The following is a 24,791-nucleotide window of genomic DNA, read 5'->3' as shown; positions in this document are numbered from 1 at the left end:
AGGAACATTGTATTGAGAAAATGGACCAGGGAGACTTACAGCAGGGCTACCTAGTATGACACATCAAAAATAGAATGCACGAGATGATGTGTCACAGTGTTGACACTCCCAGCTAGTTAGAGATGTGATTTTTATGGATCTGTTGCTAGTTGGACAAGGTATAAGAATATACAGAAATTCAGCTTGATTTAGAGTCTTTAACCAGAGCGGCTGCTGTTTTATTCCTGCATTACTGAACATAAATATGCTCATGACATTAACATGTTGAGAAGACAAAATTGTGTTTTCTAATCTCCTTCGCACAACATATGGGAGGTGGTCTTCATCTTTTTTTGTAAAATCCGCATGGGACTCTCTGTGGTAGCTAGTTTGGCTCTTAAGTCATAAAATTTGAATATGATTTCAATATTCATTTCTCATTGTTCCATTTATTATTCATAGTAATGTGATCCTCATGTTTGTTAATGAAATCCAAATATTTATGATGTGAGCTAGCTCCATCCATAAGTGCTTGTTTTTTTTATTCAGCCGTCGTATCGTACAGCAGGAGCGGCATATGCTTGCTGAAATTACAAAATGACAACTCATTTGTTCACTTCTAAGGTTCTTGTATCTGGGTTTCTTTTTGTGCTCAAGAAATATCAAAAGATTAATTGATTTCTGCAGGACATTCTGACGGCAATCATGGGCAGCACTAATGGAAGTGATGCCCAGCATTCACTGGGGCGGCTTTTGTACTGAGGATGAAAGCAGCAGAGATGTATCGCTTCTTTCTGAAACAAGGTGAAGAGAGTATAGAGAGAGAAAAAGAGAGAAGCTCCTTTTAAGGGCCCCGACTGAGCTGAGATATGCTTTGCTGCCGTAGACACCCTAAGAAGTTGCTTGACAACTGTATTTCTTATTAAAACAGTAAGTTGAGCTGACATATTTGTATGCCATGAGTGTGTAGGGTAGGGAGTGTAGGTTTATGCTATGTTTTCCTAGAAAAGAAAGACTGCACAATTTTTGAATTTGGCTTTTGATTATTTAATCTTAAGCATATTAAACTATATATACACATGTAAAGATATCAGTCTTTATTTTCAAAAAAAAAAAAAAATATATATATATATATATATATATATATATATATATATATATACACTCAAAACTTTGAGTGTGTTGTTAGTGCAATTATAGTTTCTGTTAGGGCTGGGCGATATGGCCTAAAAAAAAAAATCCCTGTTTTGTTTTGTTTTTTACAAAAAATCTGATTTACGATTTAAATAGATTTTTTCCCCTTACTTAAAATCAAATCAAGTCAAGTCAAGTCACCTTTATATAGTGCTTTAAACAAAATACATTGCGTCAAAACTACTGAACATTCATTAGGAAAACAGTGTCAATAATGCAAAATGACAGTTAAAGGCAGTTCATCATTGAATTCAGTGACTGCAGTGACCCTCTGATCTGGATACAGTCTGGATCTGGTGACTACGGTGACCTAGGAATAAGAGAGAAACAGACTAATATTAGCGTAGATGCCATTCTTCTAATGATGTAGCAAGTACATCGGGTGTTATCAATAGTCAGATGACAAAGAAATTGTTCAAAACCAGTTTTAATATCATTCTTTATCATTCTGCCCATTCTGACCTACGGGATCCCTCAGTTACGCATTGGCGGATGTTAAAAAGAAAACCTATTTTCATACAAATAAATTGATTTTAACTGCACATTCAAGTTAATCAATAAAATCGATTTATCGCCCAGCCCTAGTTTTTGTTATTAAATTTGTCAGTGTGAGAGATAGAAGACTGGCTGGTGATTTTTTAGATTGCTTTGGTTCTTGTGCATTAACAGCTAACAATCCCTCACATGTACACCCACTGCGCTAAAATGCTCTCTTTACCATTCCTGTAAAAGAAACTGCTTCAGGATGCTGCTCCGGCTGTTGTGACTCTGAACTGGACAAATTGTGCTTTGCCGTTATCAGTACGTCTATTTTTTCCCATTATTAGGAAATGGTCACAGCACTGCGTTAGAGAATCAGCAGGACTCATAGCTCCACATGTTCTCTTATGGCCTCAAGGTTACTTATCTCCATGGAGACACATTGTTAGAGTGTAAGGTGGGTTCGGAGGCACTCCCCCGGAGGGAGGTTATAGAGTTTATAACCAGGTAATCCCGATCTTCCTCAAACCCCACAGCCTCGGCCCCGGTTAATGTGACGTTCCAGCTGGGGGGCTCAGACTGGATTGGTGTTAATAAACTTAAAACTAGATCCCTCTTCAGCTTCTCAAGGGCTGTTCTGCAATAATGTGACGTTAAAGTGGGCAAAGGTCAAGACCAAATCAAAACAGAATACTTGTGTTGCATATAATACCCGAAATGAAGCCTGCGGCGTTGATCTCTTCTTCTTCTTTAGGAACCCCGCTGTTGCTCGCAGATGGCCTGAGGTTTATGGTTATATTACAAAACACTATTTCAGGGTGTATCAAATATCACTTATATGTCACTGTTGTACTGTTAATCTCGGCGGTAAATGTCAGAGTGCTTAACTTTATTTGCCCCCTAAAACTTGGCAATATTTTCTGCTCTCGTGTAGGTGGGCTAAGCTTAGCGCCTAACTGCCTGCTGCTTTTGGGAAAGCGTAATGCCTGAGAGATTTATATCTAGCGGAAATTTGTCTCGGGGGGACAACACAGCCTCCAAGTTTAATATCCTCCCATGAAATCAGTTTTCTCCGAGTCTCCCTGGACTCCTGTTCTCCTGTTGTGAGCACCAATCTTCACTGTCCCCCGTGCCGCCCACCTCCGCCTCATCAGCAGCAAGTGTAAGTCATGGACATCTGATGAGACAAGAGTTTAGATGTAATCACGTCGTTGGACCAAGGAACACAAGGTAGGCTGGCCTTCATTGCAGGGTTGTTATCCACATCTCTGCAGCTATTAGACACATAATGGAGTGCGGCCACATATGCGGTTAACGTGGTTAGGTTTTTCCTGGAGAAATATCACGATGAGGGACACAGTGTGCTGAAATGTTGACCTGGTAGCTACTCTTTCCACCAGCAAGTGTGGGCAGAAAGTCCATCTCTGGAGAATTGGTGCTATGGTATGCTCGGTACAGTTTCAAAAGCTTTTTATATCCATGATTACCTAAAACCAGGAGTTGTTTTTGAGAAGCAGACCTTCCATAACCTGTTTTATGACTGGCTTATTGTGTGTCCAAAGGGAAAAATCAACAACAAACAGTGCAGGCTAATCCAGCAAATGCTCTTATCTAACACCTTGCTCTGGGGCTTGATACTGTTTTAATAAAGGCAGCGCAACAGTGGATTTGTCCTGGTCTTGTGAATTATAAATATTGATTTTGTGACTTTGAGGGTGGAGAAGAAGAAGGCAGCTGCTTTTTAAAGACAAGATAATGGCCTTTAGATCCATTTTATAATGTGCTAAAATGGGACCTTGATGGGGAATCCTTTTGTGCACAATGAAACGGGCCTCTGTTAAAGGCCACAAGGTGAGACAAAGAAAGCCTGGTCTTGAATTCTGTCCATGCTGAAATCTGTCTCTTATTCTTCTCTCCCCATAGATTGTCATATCCAGCATAATGTGCAGCTACAACAAAGCTGATTGGACAGAGCTTGCCAAAATGGCAGAGGTGAGTCTTTGTTATGCTAATTTGTGAACACACACAGTTGTGAAATAATAACCTCTTCCCTTGGGGATAATTTGGCTCTTTTGATAACACTGCATGTGTACCCACACCATCACATACTGTCCTGTACCAAACAGCAAAACCAACATTTACTGTTTTCCACACAAAAAAAAAAAAACCTTTATTGAATCACTGGCAGCTAATCCTGGATCTAAAGTAGGCTACATTTACGGGAAATGCTCTTCGGAAGCAGCTAATCTGATGTTGCCAAGAAGCTGAGAGGGATGAGACAGAGGATGCCAAGGAGTGAGCCGCTGATGGTTAGATGAGATGGAGAGGTGAAAGGAAGGATGGAAGAGAGAAAACGAGAGGATTTCCAAGACCAGACATCATCAGGCCGGTCCATCTGTGAGAATGGAGTTGTCCAGATCCAAGGATGTAGCAGTGAAACTAAACAGCTTCGGCCCCAAAATGCTTTTAACTGTAGATGGTCTCAGCTCACAAAAAGGCATCAACTGCAATCACCAACAACCATGAAACATCATTAATGCTGAAACACAATCAACATTCAACAGCTTCAACTCCAAAAAGCAGTCACACTCAGCGGGCATTAACTTTAAGCAGCCTCAACTTATATCAACCTCAAAACATTATCAATTCCAAAATGCTATCAACTGCAGAAGCCCTCAACCTCATAAAGGAATCAACTTAAACTGGCTTCACCCCCAAAACAGCATTGACTACAAAAGGCCAAGGCAAAAATACTTCAACCACAAAATGTTACGGATTGCCTCAACCCCACATAAGGCATAAACTTGAATTGGCAACTGTCCCAAACACCATCAACTTTCAGCGTAAAATCCTAAAAGACATCAACCCCAAGATTTTATCAGCTTCAAACATCAGACTCTATCTGCAAACAGTCTCAACTTTAAGAAGGAGTTGAGGCTTCAATTGGCATAAACTCTAAAACGGAATAAAGCCCAAGCACCATAAACCCCAAAAAGCTATCAGACAGCTTCAACTCCAAAAGGACATCAACCGAAATGGCAACAACCCCAAGCTCCATCAACTGCAGACAGCCTCAGCTCGAAGAAGTCATTGAGCTCAGTTGACATAAACCCTGAAATGCTATCTACTGCAAATGCTCTCCACCCCAAAGAGGCATAAATCTTGAAAGATATTAATGGAATGAACCCCGAAATGTCATGAACCCTGAAACACTGTCAACACCGAATGGCCTCAACCCAAAAACAGAGTCAGCCACATTTGACAGCACTAACTCCAAAATGGCATGAACCCCAAAACTTTAAATGGCATCTACCCCAAAACAGCATAAACAGCAACTAGACCCAACACCGGGAAGGATTGTGCGCCATTCAGAATTAAATTGAGAATGCCTTTTCAATTACAAATCAGTTTCCGAATTCGAACTCAATTTGGATTGTGGTAGCACAATTTGAGTTCAAATTCACACTCATATATTGGAAGGGAGCCATTTCTTTTGTTCTGAATTGTGCATAACCCTGACTTAACGCACACAAACAAACATTTTCTGCAGAAATGAAGTGCTCACATATGTCTTCACACCACTTTGTATTTATAAACATAGATCTTGATACTTTAAGTGGAAATAGAGGGAGACAGTGGAGTGACCCTGGGATTAATCATAGTTGACTTGCAGATCTCAGGCGCTTAATTGTGCAGAGAAAATAGCTGAAAGTAAACAGTCTGCATGTCAATGTGTTAATTCTGCTATCGATTACATCGACGCATTGCCCTATCCTCACTCTCACCTCATTAAACCGGCCTGTCAAACCCACCAAAAACCTCTTTTACTAACGGCAAAGATGGACATCTGGTATTTCCTGCCTCCCCACCCCCCTCTATATTACTGTCATTATGTATTCGCCTGACATCCCTTGTCACTGAAGCCCAGGTACATTTTGCATATTGTGTATTCATAAGGCAAGCCGATGATGTAAAGTACGATGAAAACATCACTTCAGGGTACGACTGCCGTGTCACACCACACTTCACTGGAGCACAGGACTGATTTGAAGGTCTTGCTCTTTTACCTATACTGGATGAAAGTGAAAGCATTGATCTGTTGTCAGAGATGAAACGAGAAAAGGATGAGCGGGAGATACTGACGATCGGGGTGAAACGGTGAAAGACCATTTGTCTTTGGACCACGTCTGGCGCCGTGGGTTTTAGCGGTCTGCGAACTCCTCTGTGGTCTGAATGCCTCATCTTCCTCGCGTCTGCTGTTTAGCTACCTGTGCCAGCAAATATGAAATAAAGGCTCAGTTGCCATGGCAACTCCGTTTTCAAAGTGAATCAACCATTCATTCCCACTTTGAAATCTAAGGGAACACTTAACACTGTTCCCCGCCTAAGGATACTACATAAAAAAAAAATCATGCTTTCTTTCCCTCCCTTGCATGCATCTAGCTCTGTCTCTCTGTGTCTGTCTCTCTATAACATCCAGACTCTCTCTCTTTTGCCCTCACTGAAGTGTCAGTCTGAAGTAAACCATTCTACTTGCAGCCGCCACTTCTCCTCAGCTACTTTCCCCTCCATAAAATCGCTGCCTTTGAGAGAAATATTACATCATAACGATGTGCCTGAGGCTATAATTCATAAATGTCAGTCTCTCCGTAAGCTGTTCCTATTTTATCCAATTGAGAGTTGGCAGAAGAAAAAGGAACAGTGGATTGCAGATAAATGGCTAAAAGCAGGCCCAATAATAAGTGCGCAATGTGTGGTGGTTCGTGAGTGGCATAGCTACAGAATCTGTGAATACGTGAATTTAAACGAATAAAAGCTTCATTGCTGTCACTCAAATGCCAGTTTCCCAGGCTGCACCGCTGCATGTCTCTCGCTCAAAATTTGAGGATGGTATAAATGAATGAACTGTTTATAAGAGCAGAATCTATTTATCTGTCTGTCTGTCTGTCTGTTTATCCGTTCATCCATGCAGTATCTATCTATCCATCTATCTATCTATCTATCTATCTATCTATCTATCTATCTATCTATCTATCTATCTATCTATCTATCTATCTGTCTGTGTTGTTCTTACTGTAAGGATTATAAACCTTCGAATTGAACAATTTTTTTTTTTTTTTTTTTTTTTTTTTTGAAATCTTACAAATGAGGCCCTTTTGATGCCAACATTCAGAGTTTGTCTGGGCAATTTCCAAGTTGTAATTACAGAATATGTCTTTGTTGTCATTTTAATATCAATTCATTTTATTCCATAAATACATTCCTAATTCGGTTCTAAATGGTGCACAAGCCTGCTCTTCGGAGACTGTTTCTGTACAATTTCCGCTAGCTAGCTTCCCCTGCACTTTTTTATTTATTTTAATTTTTATAGTGCCTAGAGAGAGATTGGATTTCTCAGGACACCTATTTCAGTGATATCTGTCAGATAGGAGGGAAATTATGCGTGGTGTCCCCAAAAAGTTGCTTATTGTGCTTTTAGCCGGGTGTTATTCTGTGACGACATCCTATGAAAGACCAGCCAGAGCAGATTCAACCGATCCTGGTCTTGTGGCTGTAAATAAATATTCTATGCTAATCAGTTTGCTTAGCTTAGTAGTGAGTGAGTTTAGTAAGACTACACTGTATGTCTATAATGTCTGTCTTTTGTTGTCATTCCTCTCACTTTTTGAGTGCATATTTTTCCCCAGACACGTTTCTTCTTTTCCACTTCTCCTCCTCCTCTCTAAGGTCCCCTGAGATCAAACTAGCCGTACTGATGCAGGGAGTAAGACAGCGATAGGTAATGTTGTCCTTATCAGCTTTAGAGTTGATAATCCTTGTCAAAGGCAGTGTCAGGTTTGATCCAGATATTCTCTTTTGTGGAGCTTGCCCTTAAACTCTGATTATCATTAAAGTGATAAAAAACCATTAAATGCAACATATTCTGAAAGAAAATCCTCAAATGCTCCATCCTTTCATTTGGTTGTGCTCTCTTTTGAACATGTGGCTGTGACTTTTCTTCCTAGATATGAATGCAAAGGCTTTTATTTCTCCACTTGTATTTCACAATTCACACAGAAAAGAGAGATCTCTTTGTCCCAACAAACTGCTCTTGTTGTTTGTGCTTCCTTTGGCTTGATTTACATCTATCCCTTCACTCTCAGTGCTAAGCCCACAATATCAAACATTCGTCTTTCTGGCCTCTCTCTCTCTGAAAGCTTACCGTGATGAGAGATGATAGCACTTCATTCACTGTGTGCGTGTCACCCCTTTGGTTAGACAGGAGGGTGAAAAAGAAAGCCTGCCCCCTAGTCCTCCTCCTCCTCTTTCTATAAAGGGCTTAAAAGAAACGGGGTGAAATTAAACATCATTGATAATTGGCTTTGGGATCACGGCACATTGTATCCATTTTGTACCTATATTTAGTCCTAATTGACCATGAAATCTGGAGCCTAATCCTGTAAGAGCGGGAGGTTTGTCCCGTTCCCCCGACTGACAGTGATAAATAGCATCAGCCCACCTCATGGTCCTCTGCACTTTGTAAGGCTAAAATGCTTATTATTCTTTTTCCCCCTTTAATGGTTGTCAGTCTGCGGAAAATCATAAATCTACAGATGGAGTCACTGTGGCAGGTTTGTAGAGCTTTTTGTAATAGTTTAAATCCCCCATGTGATGTGGTTTAAAGCCCCCGTGGATCTGTAATTGCCTGTCAAACTCGGCTCGGCTACGCACCCCACCCCGGTCTCGCCCGCTCGCTCGTCTCTCGTGCATCCGTGTGGAACACTTATCACCGCTCTCATCTATTTTAGACCCGATGTCTCAGTCAGCGTTGATTTGCTTCGCTCATTGTTTGCATCTGCTTGAGCCTGATAAACAATAAAATTGTTTGTTTTTTAGTTATATTCTTTATTAGCTTGTGCGTGTGTGTCTTTTGTGTTTCGTTTTGCTGTTGCATGGTGGATAGACTTAGATTGCATGGAAAGATGGTTTGAAAGTTCAACGCAGGAAGACTGTATATGTGATTAGTTTTGCTCTGCACATGTGAAAATAAAATAAAAGTTACTTTTTTTTTTTACTTAAAAGAATTCTTTGCTGCACCTGAAGTGCATTAATGATTTTCATTTTGTTTCTTGATGTTTCATTCTATGTTCTACATTCTGTCATCATACAGTTTCAGTAAAGTACACCAGAACATACTAGTCTGCTGTTCTATTTCTGGGGCATGTTGTCTAATTCCATGAACAGTGTGCAAAATAAAACAACACAACGTAGGCAAAGTATGCGACGATAAAAGCGCACACATTTTCATTTTTAGTGAATTTCCTCCTATGTAATATAGGACCACCTCCTATATATATTTATATATGTCATGTGTGAGGGTTGCATATAAATGTCCACAGCTTGATTGTGATTCAAAGCTGAAAAATGCATTGAATTTATTTGTTAATAATCTGAGGCTTCTGCATCCATCTCACAGGAGTCTGGCGCTGATGCCCTGGAGCTGAATCTATCATGCCCTCATGGAATGGGGGAGAGGGGAATGGGGCTCGCCTGTGGGCAGGTAAATCCAACATTCAACACCCACTGTACACATTCACCATGCACAGACACTGTCAGCTGTGAGGTACAGCAGGGATGAAATAAAAAGGCTTTCTTATTTTGTTAAAATCTAAATCTGTGTTTGTTTGTCAGAAAATCAGGTGAGTGACAATCAGGGAATTATATTAACTGTGGTACCATGGTACAGTCATATAAGAGATACATCATGTACCATGGTTTTATTTACCATTAGACAGTACATGCCCAAAAACATGGCAGCACCATTGTAAGAATTGTTTTACTGTCTATAATTGTCGATTAGTATGGCATGTTTGGTACTGTATGTTTGGGACCCTGAGGTATTTATATTCTGCTGTCACTCAGCAGGGAGAGAAAACGTGGCCTGCTGGGAAAGATGGGGCACGGTTTTGTGCTTTTTGTGTTTTATTCTATGGATCTAGTAGAGCCATACTGTGGATCTGACAGTAAACACATGCTCTGTTCCAAAACCTAGTGAGCATTTAAGACATTCTTTGTCCTTTTAGTCAGTAAAAATATCTAAAAATGAATTTACTCAAGAAGACTGCATAAAATAAGACAGTACATTGGGGGGTGAAGAAATAGAAGAAAATTTTCACTTAGAAATTGCTAGGAAATCACAATTTCTTTGTCAGATTTACTAGCAATTTCTAAGTGAAAATTTTCTTCTATTGCTACACCCCCCAATGTACTGTATTTGTGTTGATGCCAGTGTAGCGTGCTCTAGACTAGTCACTTAAAAGCCATTTATTGGTCATGTGATGGTTGTAATGCTGATATTGATGTCTGTTGAAATGCAGCTTGCTACTTTAGGTTTTGGAGCAAAGCTATAACCTGTGAATGGTGACTTGAAACTCAATTGGGATTTTAATGAGTTTTTGGATTGGAAGCTGGTTTGAGCTTGAGTTCAGCTATTATACTTATATGGGCACGATCCTAATGTACCTAAATATCAGTTTAGGCTTTCGTTTCAGTATTATGCTGGTCCAAACCCACATAATACCTGCACTGCTCAGTGTACAATTCTATAAATGTATTGTACTACAAGCACATAAAAAAGACTTGTCTTCATGGATTTCGCAGTGATGTAGATTCTGATATTGCTTCTTTAATAAGGTATAGATTTATGTGCGGTCACGTGCGTAACTGTGTGTACCATTCCGAATCAGAGCCCGTTTCAGCACTTATGAATGGCTAATGAGACGTTGCCAACTTTGCAGAACCTGCATCAGTGCCTCTCCACTTTACCATAACACTGATTTTGTCAAAGCGTTTTAATAACAATTTCCATCACATTACATTCAACCGCCGAATTAGCTGAATTTAATAATCCACAAATAATCCTTTTTTGCGCTTCGTAAACAATTTTCATTCAAACGCATGAGTCCATTATTCGAATCAAATGCCTGTTGAGATTAAGTTGGTATTTTTTTTTTTGGGGGGGGGGGGGCGGGGGGGGGGGGGTTCACACCAGAGCATGGTGCATATTACAGTGAAAAAAACAGCGACTTTGCTTATGATTAAACCCTCAGCAACTGTGAAAAGCGGAATAACATCCTGTCAACTGATCGATTTGATTGGAAGACATTGCTTCTGTGCACCTTAGAGAACTTTATTCTCTCTATTCTCTCATTTTTTGGATTTCTGATGTGTAGTTGTAAAACAGTATAAAATACTGCTGAAAATGAATAAAAATATATGTGTATTGTTGTTTTTTAAGCCTAAAAGCCTGTCATGGTCAAGAATTTGACATGAAAGCTTTTTCATTTAGATTTTCTGCCATCTTTGCTGAAAAATAAACTGCTTAGACCAGTTCAGTCCAGTTTAAATGTGAGTATAGTCTGGTTTTAAATGGGCACTTTTGGTCTGTTACTAGAACAAGTTGATTAAGCCACTGGTAGTTAATAGTTAATAACCACCAAAACTAACATTAAACTTCCCAAAACATATGTTATACTTGTTAAATGGTTCCTATAACAATTCTGACCACCACATTTCAAAGGCAAAATGCTAATTCTGCAATAATTTATCCATGGAATCCCAAATCTGATATTTTTTTCATGCTGGCATCTTTCATACAGTGAATATGAATTGGGAAAAATGCAGGGGGAAAAAAACAACATTATGGAAATTCATAAAAATCATCCATATTACTTGTGTGCTTCATTCAAGAAACAATATGAGGCAATTTGTGTGTGAAGAACTGAGCAACTCTTAACATCCACCTTTCATTTTAATTTTAGGTCTGTACGGAAGAAAGACAAACTAATGGTTTTGAAAGGACATAAATAAATGATTTTATTTTTGCTTGAACTATTTCTCCTATATTCTAAGTTTAAGGGTCCCAAGTCAGTCAAGAACAGCTTAAAACATGACTGACTCTTTGGTAATATACTAGTTGTAGTACTTTCAGTACATTCAGGCTGTGAAGGTCTTTCACATGAATTTAGTCAAGAGGTGATGTACCTTGTGTATTATCATTTCTCTTTGCCCATATCAGGCATGAATAAACACACACCTCTTCTGTTCACCTGACTATGTTATAACACAGGAAATAAACCAGCTTTTCCATCCGAACAAAGACAGAGTTATTTCCCTCCACCGTGGCTGTAAATTTGCAGTCCTATCCATTCGGTTCGCTGTAGATTTTCCTCTGTAAGACAAAGAGCTAATCAAAGCCCGAGGGCAAGTATTTGCCAAGAGAACTAAAGAGACGCAATATCATTTAATCACTCCGTTTGACACCTCGTCTACTCTCCTTGCCTGTGGAAAAGGAGGAGAGAAAAAAATACATTAATTCAGCATTGTTTCTGACTGCATGAAAAGAGATACAATTTGATTTTAATGGGATGTTAATATTCCCTCTCGATTGCTCTCTTTTCAAATTGTTTTTGCTATGAAACGGTCCCTATTTTCTCAGAGCTGTTTAACATTTAACTTGGAGCAGCAGATTGGAGATGTTTTTGTTTACATATGTTAAACATTAATGCTGGTAATTCCTGTTTACTGTTGATTAATGCTTGAAATATTAAGGGGCAAATTCACTAAGCACTTGTGCAGTATTTCTGTAAAAAATAAACAGACAAAAAGATTTGTCCACAAACTAGTTTAACATGTAAACCCGAAACACAATCTTTTATTTTTTTATTTATTTTGTGATTATAGATGACGTTTATTTTTTTTTTCTGTTCACAAAATTTTATTTAAAGATATTATTTAATGCATTTAATACATTTAAGATTTATTTAATATGTTTACAAAAGTTAAGCAGCAAAACTAATTTTGAGTTTGTGTCTTGTGATGCAAATATCTTTTAAAGTTCTTCGATATTTTTTACATGGCAGAATATTATATCGTGGCCAGGAAATAAGAATCAGTTTGCATGACTTATTAATTCCTTGATTAAGACCTTTATTGAACAAAATTAAAACATTGCCACAAATTTTACTAAAATTAGGGATTTAAATTTATTTTAAACAATTTTTACTATTTTAGTGTACAGGATGTGTTTGGATGAGCTAATAAACCCATAATCAAAGCACTTCATTTTAACAGTTCAGCTCATACAGATCTAGCGGGTTAATATTTGAAAATATTGATTGTTATTTGATTATTTGAAACAATCATGTTCTTCTAGATATGCATTAAAAAATAAAAAAAAAACATTGTAAGCACATTGCCAATATGTTGTATATTGTATATTAATATACCATCTTTTTTTTTTTCAATATTCTGTTTTAATTAAAATCGTTTTAATCATTGTCATGATGCATATATTTCATCTCATTCTGCAAATATTTCAGTAATTCGGTTGGCAAAATAAATTTTTAACAATTTGTAATCATAGGAAAAGAAATGTGAGAGGGAAAGATCTCTGGCAGGGGGTCACAGAGTTCTCGCTCAAGTTTGACTCCACATCCTTCGGGATCTCATCTTTTTTTCACCTTCTGCCTTCAACACAGTTCCCCAGTTTCGCAAATTAAAACCGACTCTCGTTCCCAGAGTTATTTTGAGCCTACCAAACAGGGCCGAGTGACACCCGACTTCCATCATACCTCCTGCGAGACCCGGCAGCCCTTAACGAGAGCGCCCACCTTATGTGACCTTGCACTGTAAAATTAAAATTTCAGGTGTAAAGCTGCTATTACTCTTGCATTCCTCCCAGCGTTCCCCTTCGCCCCTCCCCTCACAGCCTGAGGGGGCTTCGGGACGCTTTCCATCTCTCTCTTTTCCTTTCCTTCTCTTCCAGTAGCAAAAGCGCTCTGGTTCCCTGCAGTGACTGCACAAAAATTATATAAAGAATCCGGCGCACCCCCTCCTTTCATTTCATACAAGGCCTCCCCCCCATCCTTAACCACGCGGCCACCTGCCAAATCAGTGCTGCTGGAGTCTCTGTGCAATTCACTCAGCCCTTATTGCAGCTCACAAGTCGATTTTCATCTCTGAATGCTCTTCAGCAGTTTCGAAAGCTCTCTGTCTGCAAGGCATGCCGCCTTTTTAAAACGCTCATGACTGCTGTGGTAGGTCCGCTGCACTTCCAGGACCATGGAAAGCACCTCTCCATGTGAAACGGGGTGGTGCCGGGTCATAGACTCACTGCAGAAAGCAGGCCAGCTACACAGGTGCGCTCTCTCTCCATCAAAGCGTGTAATACTGTGTACAGCAAAATGCTTAGAAGGAAAAAGCATCCCTGCTCCAGACTCCCTGGACCACAGACAGCGGCTCTCACCCCAGCTGGCCTGTAATAAGCTGTCACGGGAAGCCCTCAGAGGGAGCGGCGGTCTCCGGTGCGAGAGCAGAGTTCTTACAGGCAGCATCTGTTTGGTGGCTGGTGTCTGGCTGCGGGCCACGACCCCTGTGCCTCGTACTGCGGCAGGCGTAATGCAATTTCCCATGACCCTTTGGGAGGATGGCCTGTCCTGCTTCCTGTAAGTCTGTTGCTGTTGTTTCCCTCAAATGCTACCATCTTCCCTCAGGACACAGGGCTCGGACCAGGCGGACGCCACTCACTCAGCCCTCAGTGCTGGCAGGCAGCTCTGAGTTTCCATTAAAGAAATGATGTATATTCGTAGGAAAAGTGCCAGTCATGCATTTTTAATATTAGTTTAAATACACAACTGTTCAAATATTTGTGGTCGGTATGATAGTAAGACATTCTGTAATTTTTTTATACAGTTTTACTGTATTTTTGATTAAATTAATCATGATTAATAAATCGTGGTCCTGTAGCTCAATTGGTAGAGCACTGTGCTATCAATCGCAAGGTTGTGGGTTCAATTCCCCGGGAACACATGATAGGTAAAAAATGATAGCCTGAATGCACTGTAAGTCGCTTTGGATAAAAGCTTCTTCTTAATGCATACATTTATTTAATTTAAATTTAAATAAATGCAGCATTGATGAACATTTGTAAGGATGTTGACAGTTGTGGGGCTTTTTTCTGTTTGTACAAATAAATGCTGATAGATTTAGTAAAAATGTTGACAGTCGAAACGCGTAAGAATGTAGACATTCACACTTTTTTGTTGATACAAATGCATACATTTCATAGTTGTAAGAATGTTTACAATTACACATTTTAATAAGTGCAAATACATGCTGTATGTAATTTTAATGTATTTTTTTTTTCATTAGTTCATATATATGAACAGCATAGTAGTATATTTTCAAATATAACAATGATTGTCACCATTTCAAGTCCAAATTAGTGTAAACAGTCGTTCCTTGTTATTATTAATACATTCTATATACATTTGTACAAACCTATGTTGTTTATAATTGAAAGAATGCTGATAACCGTGCATTGTTTTGTTTTATTGGGTTAGGTAAGAATCTTTTGTAGAAATACAAATAAGTACAGTTCAAATAGCCATGGATGGTGCTCACTGCTGAGTCGAGTGCATAAATCTAATATTTTCATACAAAAAAATGTGGGGAATGAGTTTGTCATCTTAAATGGCGTAACCTTTCCTGTTCCTTCTCTTTTAGAGCCTTTCAAATGCATTTTCAATACTTTTGGGTGCAAATGTATCTGGAATCCTTGTGTATCTCAGGTAAAATACACACCCAAGGACACACCAGATCCCACAGTGCTGTTTTTTTTTTTGCTCTTCGTTTTTTGTACTGCACTGAATCACTCAGCATGCCTCAGAAATGGAAAGGAAATAGTCAGGAGGAGATGTGTTGTTCCGTGGGCTTCTGTATTCTTACAAATCAATTCTGGCTAATGGTTTTAAAAATCAAACGCTAACCTTTTCCTGTGCAGGGAGTGACCTTAGAACTCGACTTTGCACATACAGCGTGTACATCACACTTCTTTATAGAGACGGACAGACCCATTGCTCAAGGGAATATACGCCAGCCGTTATTGGATACGTCAAAACAGAGACCCATTTCCTGTGAAAGAAAAGAGAGACTGAGAAGGACAGGGATTAGAAAGGGAACGGCGGCTGTACTGAATGAAAGCTCCATCTCAGGTTTACAGTCTTTTAAAGCATCCCGACTGATCCGACATCAGACTTCGCTGCTTGAATTAAACCATGACTGTTTTACCTCATAGGGGTATAAAGGGTTTAATGTGGTTATATCTTCTTTTGAGGACTTGAGGAACGGGGCCGAATGCATAGGTTGTCAAACAGTCACACAAAAGATAGTGGATGCAAAGAAAAAAGACAAAAAATAATAAAAACAGTTAATATAATATAATAATCATTTTATTTGTAATTTCTCGTCTTTATTTAAAATATTTTAAAATATAATTACATAACTTATTAGATTGTATTATTATTATTATTATTATTATTATTATTATTGAAAGAATTTAATAATACTTTTATTTAGTAAAAATGCATTAAATTCTAAAATGACAGTAAGGACATTTATAATGTTATAAAATATTTATATAATAAAAATAATAATAATAATAATAATAATAAAAAAAAATATATATATATATACACACACACACACACACACGCACACATTTGTACATTTTAATAAATCACTGATATAAAAGGAGTTCTCAAAATGTTGTGCCATACTTTGTGATTGGTTTCTGATTTAAATTTTCTAAGATCTAGCTACATAAAGTTAGGAAGTTATCCAATTAATTATCCTTTTTAAACACTGTTTAATTTGCAGTTGTGGTCTTACTTCAGAAGTGTTAGGGAGACATGCAGCCTTTCTTCAGATACCAAATACCGAACCCTCTGCTCTCACTCTCTCTCTCTCTCTCTCTCTCTCTCTCTCTCTCTCAGTCTCTCTCTCACTAAACAGCACAGTCTGACAGACCAGGGCAGCTTAATAAAGCATGAATCCTCCTGGAACAGCAGTTCACACTGTTATGATCCCTCTCTCTCTCACACCAGCGACTACAGGCTCCCCTCTCCATCTATCACTCGCTCATTCTCTTTCTCTCCAACACACACACACACACACACATATATACAGAGAGAGGCTCAGGTCTAAGAGTCTACTAATATTTAAAGGAATAGTTCACCCTGCCCTCATTCCACTCCTAACAAGTTATTGAAGAACTTCAGAAGACTTTAATTACAGTGAATGATGACTAGAGCTTTCAGGATTCAACACCGGATGCAGAACACCATGGAATTATCATAAAAGTGGTCAATATGACTTCTATGTCTTAAGTTCATCTCTGCCGTTTTGTTTTCTCATGCCTCTTTTGTCATTGTTTAAGTTTGCTTGTTGGTTTAATGACCCGTTTGACTAGGATCCAGAGCTGGTGCGGAACATCTGTCGGTGGGTTCGGCAGGCTGTTCGGATCCCGTTCTTTGCCAAACTCACCCCTAATGTGACTAACATCGTGGATATTGCCAAGGCTGCACAGGAAGGTATTTGGTCATTTTTATTGTAAATTTGTACCGGTTTGGGATGATAATATTGATTTTCTCAAACTCATCTCACTCAACTTTCACAGTAAAGGCAATAGGCCTGTGCAACCCAACTACATTTCCCATCATTCTGTAGAACATGAAAATAATAAAATACACTTCTGGTTGGAAGTTTGGAATAATTCATATTTTTTTAAATGTTTTTGAAAGAAGTCCCTGCTCACTTAGTCTGCATGTATTTGATCAAAAATATAGTAAATACAGAATAGTGTAAATTTTTATTAAAACCTGACCTGTTTTTATTTTCATTTATTTTAAAATTAAATTGATGGCAAAGCTGAATTTTCAGTGGCTTTTAATGATCTTTCAGAAATCTTTCTAATATGCTGATTTACTGCTCAAGAAACTTTCTCTTATTATTATTAATTTTGAAAAAGAAAGGTTTCTTTCATCAAAGAATCCTGAATAAAGTATCTCAGTTTCCACAATTTTCTTTAATTTAATATTAGCAAAAGTTTTTTTTTTTTTATTATTATTAATAACTATAAACTATTATGAATAATTAAACACCAATATTCATAATATCAATACTAATAATATTAATAAATGAGCTCCAAAAAGCACATTGATTTCTGAAAGTTATTGTAAATTGTTATATTTTACAATATTACTGTTTTACTGTATTGTTGATCAAATCAATTGTCTTTTTAACATTTTTTTTTTTTTTGCAGACTTTTGACTGGTAATATATATAAACATATTAATTTTTTTTTACTGGTCATAATTTATGTATAGAAGTCTTAAAGGTACAGTTACAAAAAACAGCCTGTTTAATTCTAAAGGTCAGAGAATGGTGGAAAATGGTCATTTCGAACTAAATTAAAAAAAAAAAATTATGCAAGAAACCTTGACTAATATTATAAATGGACTTCAGGGAAAAGAAACAGAAGTGTAGAACATGTCCTCTATAAAACTCTTTCCCAGTCCAGACATTAGATCTGCCCTAGAAACACATTTCCCCTCATAACCTCGAATAACAGCCTGACGTCTCCTGGACGAGTTAGAAGCTCCACACAAACAGACCCGCAGGTTTTGGGCTCCAGATGTTTTAGGAATTTGCCCTTCCTCCCTCCCTCTTCCCCGTGCCTAATGTCTCTTCCCTGTTGGCACAGGTGGAGCAGATGGCGTCACAGCCACCAACACGGTTTCGGGGCTGATGGGACTCAAGGCAGACGGCTCTCCCTGGCCTGGCATCGGCCGAGGAAGGCGCACCACATATGGTGGAGTGTCTGGTGAGTGTCACCCACCTCACTGGATCCATTTCTTTCTCCTCTGAGGTTTAACGGGTGTGTGGCACAGACAGACTATGCATGCACATCTACACCCCCCACCCCCTCCCCGCCCATTCAAGGTGTATGGGAGTGCATATGAATGCGTGTGCATGTTTGTGTGTGTTTATAAACCAGTCAGAAGCTTTAATAGAACGGACAGATGGAATGGAGGTTGGTGGAGTGCTGAAATCGTACAACAGCTTATCTGCAGGGCTTTTGCTACAAGATAAAACAGTTTGTGCACTATATTGTGAAATATGGACATCTTGCTGGCATACATTATACAGGGTTTGATAGCAGCACGGATCATTTTCCACGCCATGAGGTGAACATGAGCACATTTGCTCTTTCAAACTGGGTGTTTTCTGCCACAGACTCAAATCTCAGTTTGACAGTTTAACAGCTAAGCTCAAGCCTCCGTTACTAATCCAAAAATGTTACTTTAGAACTAATACTGAAGGAACATTGAGTTGCTTCATTAAAAGCTTATTATATTTCTGTTTTAAAAGCTGTGTATCATATTGAGTAGAGTATTATGAGAGAGAGATGGACTGAGCGAGTGTGATTACCTTCATCTGATAGACATTAATTCTTTAGCTCAATCTCATATTCACAATAAAACTTTAATTTGAAAATCCGCTGAGGAAAGCGATATCTTTGTCGCACTGTTCTTTCATCTGTTAAGGGTGATTCTGATTTATAAAATTATAGTGGACTTGGGGGTCCGTCATGACACTTGTTGTGAAAAATACTGCAAGCGGAGTGATACAAACCCTGAATGGATGGAGTTCCTACAGTATATCACTTGAATATCGCACTTCTCTCAGCCAATCAGATTCGAGGACCAGAAGGAAATGTTGTATAAAATATATAAAAGAGACTCGAGATTCGAACCGGCGACCTTCTGGTAACTAGTCTAAGTCTCTAACCATTAGGCCACAGCTAATGTAAACGTTAAAAATATATTAAAGATATAATAGTTAATATAATAGTTAAATAGTTTTGAATTCCATATTGCAATCTCTGACTATTAGACCTCACTGTATGAAAGCTTTTATCTACAGCAAAGAATGTAGTCTTTTAGTGCATGCTATTTGAAATGGGTTGCAGCTGCTGAACTATGGTATGATCTGGTAGATGAGTCCGGAAAGAACCAGCAGGTACATCTAGTTTACAATGTATTGTAGTTCTTCAGGATGTTCCCAGATAACCTCTCCATCATTTTAAGAACTACGGTGTGAATATTTTGTTTTATGAGTGTGTGGCAAGAGCTTTCAGGAAAGCATTTTTATCCTTGGTGTTGAGCGTCAACAGAGAGCTTTGAAAAGCAGTCTTCTGGTTGCCATGGCATATTGACGTTCTCTGCCGCCATAAAGCTCTCTATGAAGACATTAAACAGATGCGTCTTCAAAAGAATAATGTTTTTCTTCGCCACACTACAGGGACCACGCTGATGGATTTCACACTGATATCCGTCCACTGACATCTGAAGGATTCTGACTGTGGCACTTTCTTTAGAACATTTTCATTCCATTTATTAGTGGTACTTGGTAAGCTAAGATTCACTTAGTGTTGCTCATGACCTCAAGTCACGCTGGTGGAGAGGAGATCATATACATTTTGAGCCAATTTTCACATGGTGAACAATAAAAAACTATGTAATTGGAGTTACAGTATCAAACTTAAACAGGGAAATGTTTACCTAATACAACCACAAAGCAGAACACACCAAAGTTTATATAGCTGAAACTAAACAGCAGCATTTAACAAAATCTTTCTCTTTTTAATGAAAAAAAAACACTCTATGAATTGTATTTATTAATCTGTTCAAATGATCCAATTCATATGAAGTGTTCACATTAGCAGCGATTTGCACCAGCAAAACAACCAGACATTGATATCTAGCATGAGATGTTTGCTGATTTCAGTCTACTCATACAGCAGAGACCACTGGTGATGCAACAGAGTTGCGCTAAGATCAACTTTACACAAATGAGTTGTGTAGTAAATGCGTAGCAATGTGAGCACTAAGAATACCTTAACCTCATAGCAACACCTTGGCAACAACCTATTTCACTAATGTGTTCTCATCAAGTATCAAGGGTTGTGCATTGAGTGTTCATTTATTATTATTTCATATTTTTTTCTCAACAAGTAATTGGTTGTTTAATCAGAATATCATGCATCTGCATCATCATTTATTCAATCAACAATTTTAAATAGAAAGCCTCTTTAAAAGCCCTAATAGTATTGTATCATATTGTACCGTTTCGGATTTTCTGAAGAAAATTCTAGTTTATACATTATTTATTTATTGTTCTTATATCTTTTATTTCATAGAAACATATTCAGTTTTATTTTATTTTAATAAAAAAAAATTAAAGCCCTAACAGTATTATACCATGTCGTATCTTGAAAAGAAAATTTACAAATCTAATTTATTCATTATTGTTGTTGTTTATTTATTGTTTGTTTATCTTTTATTTAATGGAAACATGCTGATAACAGTGTGATTAAGTATCAAGTGTTGTGTGTGTGATGTTTTATGCCTTAACAAGGCTTATGTTCTCTCTCTCACACACACACACACACACACACACACACACACATCCTGCTCATCAGGGATATATTCTCAGACCAGCGGTGTGTTCATTCCCTTCCTTAATAATTAATGTGAATGCAGTTGTTCTCTGTACTGTATCACTGTGCTGTTGCATAGTTAATGCCACTTCTTTCATTGTGTGTGTGTGTGTGTGTGTGTGTGTGTTTGGACGGATTGACAAAGGAGTCTTTCTTATCTGCTGGCCTTCTCTATCCACACCTCTCTGTCTACTACTTTCTCACACAATCCTGAAAACCTGAACTGAAACCCATGAAAAGGGTGCATTGGTTTGGAGACAGGAACAGGGTTGCTGAGGAGCAACATTAAAAATTAATCACAAAACTATTGCAGCAGTATTTTATGTAAGCAGAACTACTCAATGTCATCTTTTCCCCATTTATGCTGTGGCAGTTTGGAGCTCGGTGACATCCCTCAGGAGCGGCGCCCGCCCCGGCCTGCAAGGGTCTCCCCGGCTCCACCCTCCAAACATCCATCACCCTTTGCTCTTCCTGCAGGCCTGCGAGCTGCCAGCAGCCTGGAAACAAATATACCTGTGATGTACTGTTATTCACCAGGGCTTTAGCCGCAGTGCTTGATTTTAAAGGGGACGTGTCGAGGAAAAACTAATTTGCTGTTGTAGAAACAGTTTGAGGTTCTATGCAGACAAAATCTGTCAGCTCAAAACCTCAACCAGAAACTCATTAATATACACTCTCAGAAAAATATAAAAATGTACAAAAGCTGTTATACTGGGGCAGAACCCTTTCAAAAGGTACATCTTTGAACCTTATTTACCCCAAAAGGGTGCATATAAGTGCCTTAGAGGTATATATGAGGACCTAAATGGTGCATATTTGTACCTTTTGAAAAGGTACTGCCCCAGTGGCAGCTTTTGTACCTTTTTTTTTTTCTGAGACTGTATGACCACCTTTTGGAGGTTTGGAGAAATGCACATTACATCTCTTGCTCACCAATGGATCCTCTGCTGTGAATGGGTGCCGTCAGAATGAGAGCTAAGTAACAGCTAATTGTTTTTTTTAACAACTGTTGTCATCTCAGATTGAAATCCACCAACATGTTTGTTTCGAACTTTTTTTGGACTGTTTTGGCTTGTAAACGGTGCTTCATCTGTGCATATTTCTCTCCTGATTCAGAGAAAATAATATTATGGATAGAAGATACATTTGGCCGTGGTTGTGTTTTAGCCGAAAACAATGATTTGAAAAAAAAAAAAAAAACACACGCAGCTTTTGACTTGACAAGATGTTAAATGATGGACTGGAGTCATGTGGACTATTGTGATGTTTTTATCAGCTGTTCAGACTCTCATTCTGATGGCACCCATTCTTGCAGAGGATCCATTGGTGTGTAAGCTATTATCGCATAATAGCATTAAAAGTAAGAAGTGGAAACATAAAAGCTCTAAGTATTATGAAGCAGTCAGCTTGGTATCTTCAGGAAAGATGTTGTGTATCTCTGAGAGAGCTGTACTCTTGATCTAAGCGAGTAAGTTGGCACAAAGTGTTTTATGTGTAGTTGTTTTGTTACCTGCAGTGAAGACCTCAAAGCGTAAGATCAGATGTAAGCTTCAGGATGAAGAGCTACGGTTCACATGCTGTTTCTGAGCTGAATAACCACCTCTTATCTGTGGTGATTGTAGTTATTTAACCCATTTGTGTAAACACACATTGTCCTCACAGGAAGAGACACTTACACACTTCATACGCAAGAGTATCAGTGTCTCTCTGTGTGTGTGTGTGTGTGTGTGTGTGTGTGTGTGTGTGTGTTTACAGCACAGCTGATAGTGATCATATACCTGTGAGATCACAGGCTCTGACTCTTATTTCACAGACATCTCCCCACACTTCTCAAGTACAACACACACACACACACACACACACACACGCACCCCTGTGTTCTGACAGAACACACTGCTTTTTTAAATTGAAGTTCTATATAAATAGACATGGGAAACTAATCTACTTCAATAAAGCACGTTTCATTTTTTTGTCCACACTGAATGGATGACAAAGACAAATGGTGTGTTAGAAAAATAAACACTGTACTGAAAACCACCCGAACTTAGTGGAAGCCAGCATGAAATATTCATCCTCAATTCTGTTTCTCTACTTCTCAGTCAAAACACAGGCCTTGTCAGTGTAGTATTGTACAGTACAGTGGAGTGTATTACAGTACAGTGCTAGCATACAACAGGAATATTTGTGTTAGCATTAGCATTACTAATATGTTGGTACTTGGATTCATTATGGAATGGGGTTAATTATAGTTCAGCATAGTACTAGATTAAGTTTTTTTTTTTTTTTTTGTGTTCACACAATCAGTACAGTCTAAGTAGCTTTACAAGCTGCTCATTAAACTTCTTTATAATTATTTAGTTGTATTGTATTTTATTTTAGAACCGTGTCTTTCAAAGAAAAAAGCTTGCTTTTATTTTTGTTTTAGAAATGAGTGTTTCTAGTATATTATATATTATTATTATTATTATTATTTTTATTTATTTTTTGCTTTTATGTTAACAATTAGATTTTTGTTTTAAGGTTGCATTTGTTTGTTTTGTTTTAGAAATGTGAGTGTTTGATTTTTTTATTCTTTAGTTTGCTTTTATTTTATCTTTATTTTTTTTATATATATTATTATATGTTTACTTATTACTGCAGCTGTTATTCTTAAATAACTGGATTAATCAGTGTAAAATCTATTTGAAAGCTCTAAGAGTATATTATGGAATAATATTTTACATTCCAACAATGCTCAAAAAAAAAACTAAGGAAAAAGGTTCGCCTTTTTGAAGACCTGTTGACCTACCAAAATAAAGTTATAAAAGTAACCTCACTTTTTGCAACTAAAATTTTCAATTTAATGGATTTTAGATTGACTGTATGTGGCCTGTACCGACTGACAATTAAAAGTGCTCTGGGAGGATCCTTTCAATAGCTGAGCAGAGCACTGAGACGTGTGTGTGTTTGTGTGAGTATTGACCTTCCTGAGAGTGCATTAGCACAGTGTCATGGAGTGGGTGGAATCAGGGACCCTTTGAGAGCTGTAGGATGTGGCCGTGGATGTCTGCCTGACATTTTCAGAGAAAGAGAGGGAGAAAGTAGCTCTCTGTTATTCCCATGAGAGACCCTCACTGTATCAGTTATGCCCATCTGCTTCTTTTCCTCTTCTTTAAAGGGAAAGTTCACCCAAAAATGAATACTCTGTCATTGTTTACTGACCCACATGTTGTTGCAAACCTGTATGACTTTTTCTTCTGTGGAAATCAAGATATTCTTTTTTTCTTTTACTTGGCGAATATCCTGAAAACTATAATGAATGAATAAGTGAAGTATGACTGAGAATGTCAAGTCTATTTTAATGAAACCTTTAGAGTTTTTGTTGTTTGTCACTTACATTCTTCATTCACATTTTATAAAAGATTATTTACCTCACGGAATAAAAAAATAAAAAGGTAATTGTGACTTTTTTATCAATTTTAGTATTTTAGTTTGTCTCACAATTCAGTTTTTTTTATGTATTTATGTATGTTTTTGCATTTCTGAGAAAAAAAGGAAAATGTAAAAAAAAAAAAGAAAAAAGTTTAACATTAAAATTGCAAAATGTTAACTTGCAAGAAAAAACAATCAGATTTGAATTCACAGACTATTACTGTATTTTTAATTTTACTTTTAACTTAACTTTTGTTTTTGTTTTTCTTTAAATACTATTATTTTATTTTATTTCCAGGCTTGTTGGAATTTTTCAAGGCCTCCAGCTCCCACTTCACATATTTTT

At 37.9% G+C, this 24,791-nt stretch overlaps 1 protein-coding gene across 2 annotated transcripts in view; it reads left to right on the top strand.

The window, feature by feature from the left end:
- The window catches only part of LOC113093832 (dihydropyrimidine dehydrogenase [NADP(+)]-like), a 149,836-nt gene that overhangs the window by 94,889 nt on the left and 30,156 nt on the right, over positions 1–24,791 (top strand). For both annotated transcript variants that reach the window (XM_026259409.1, XM_026259410.1), the window contains 4 exons: positions 3,577–3,645; positions 9,110–9,193; positions 16,943–17,063; positions 18,236–18,355. In XM_026259409.1, coding sequence (XP_026115194.1) covers positions 3,577–3,645; positions 9,110–9,193; positions 16,943–17,063; positions 18,236–18,355 — 394 coding nt within the window. The remainder of the gene's footprint in view (positions 1–3,576; positions 3,646–9,109; positions 9,194–16,942; positions 17,064–18,235; positions 18,356–24,791) is intronic.

The sequence above is a fragment of the Carassius auratus genome, unplaced genomic scaffold (genome assembly GCF_003368295.1).
Source record: "Carassius auratus strain Wakin unplaced genomic scaffold, ASM336829v1 scaf_tig00215163, whole genome shotgun sequence".
NCBI classification, from domain to species: domain Eukaryota; kingdom Metazoa; phylum Chordata; class Actinopteri; order Cypriniformes; family Cyprinidae; genus Carassius; species Carassius auratus.
The sequence above is the reverse complement of the archived record's forward strand: the minus strand, read 5'-3'. Positions and strand labels throughout refer to the sequence as shown.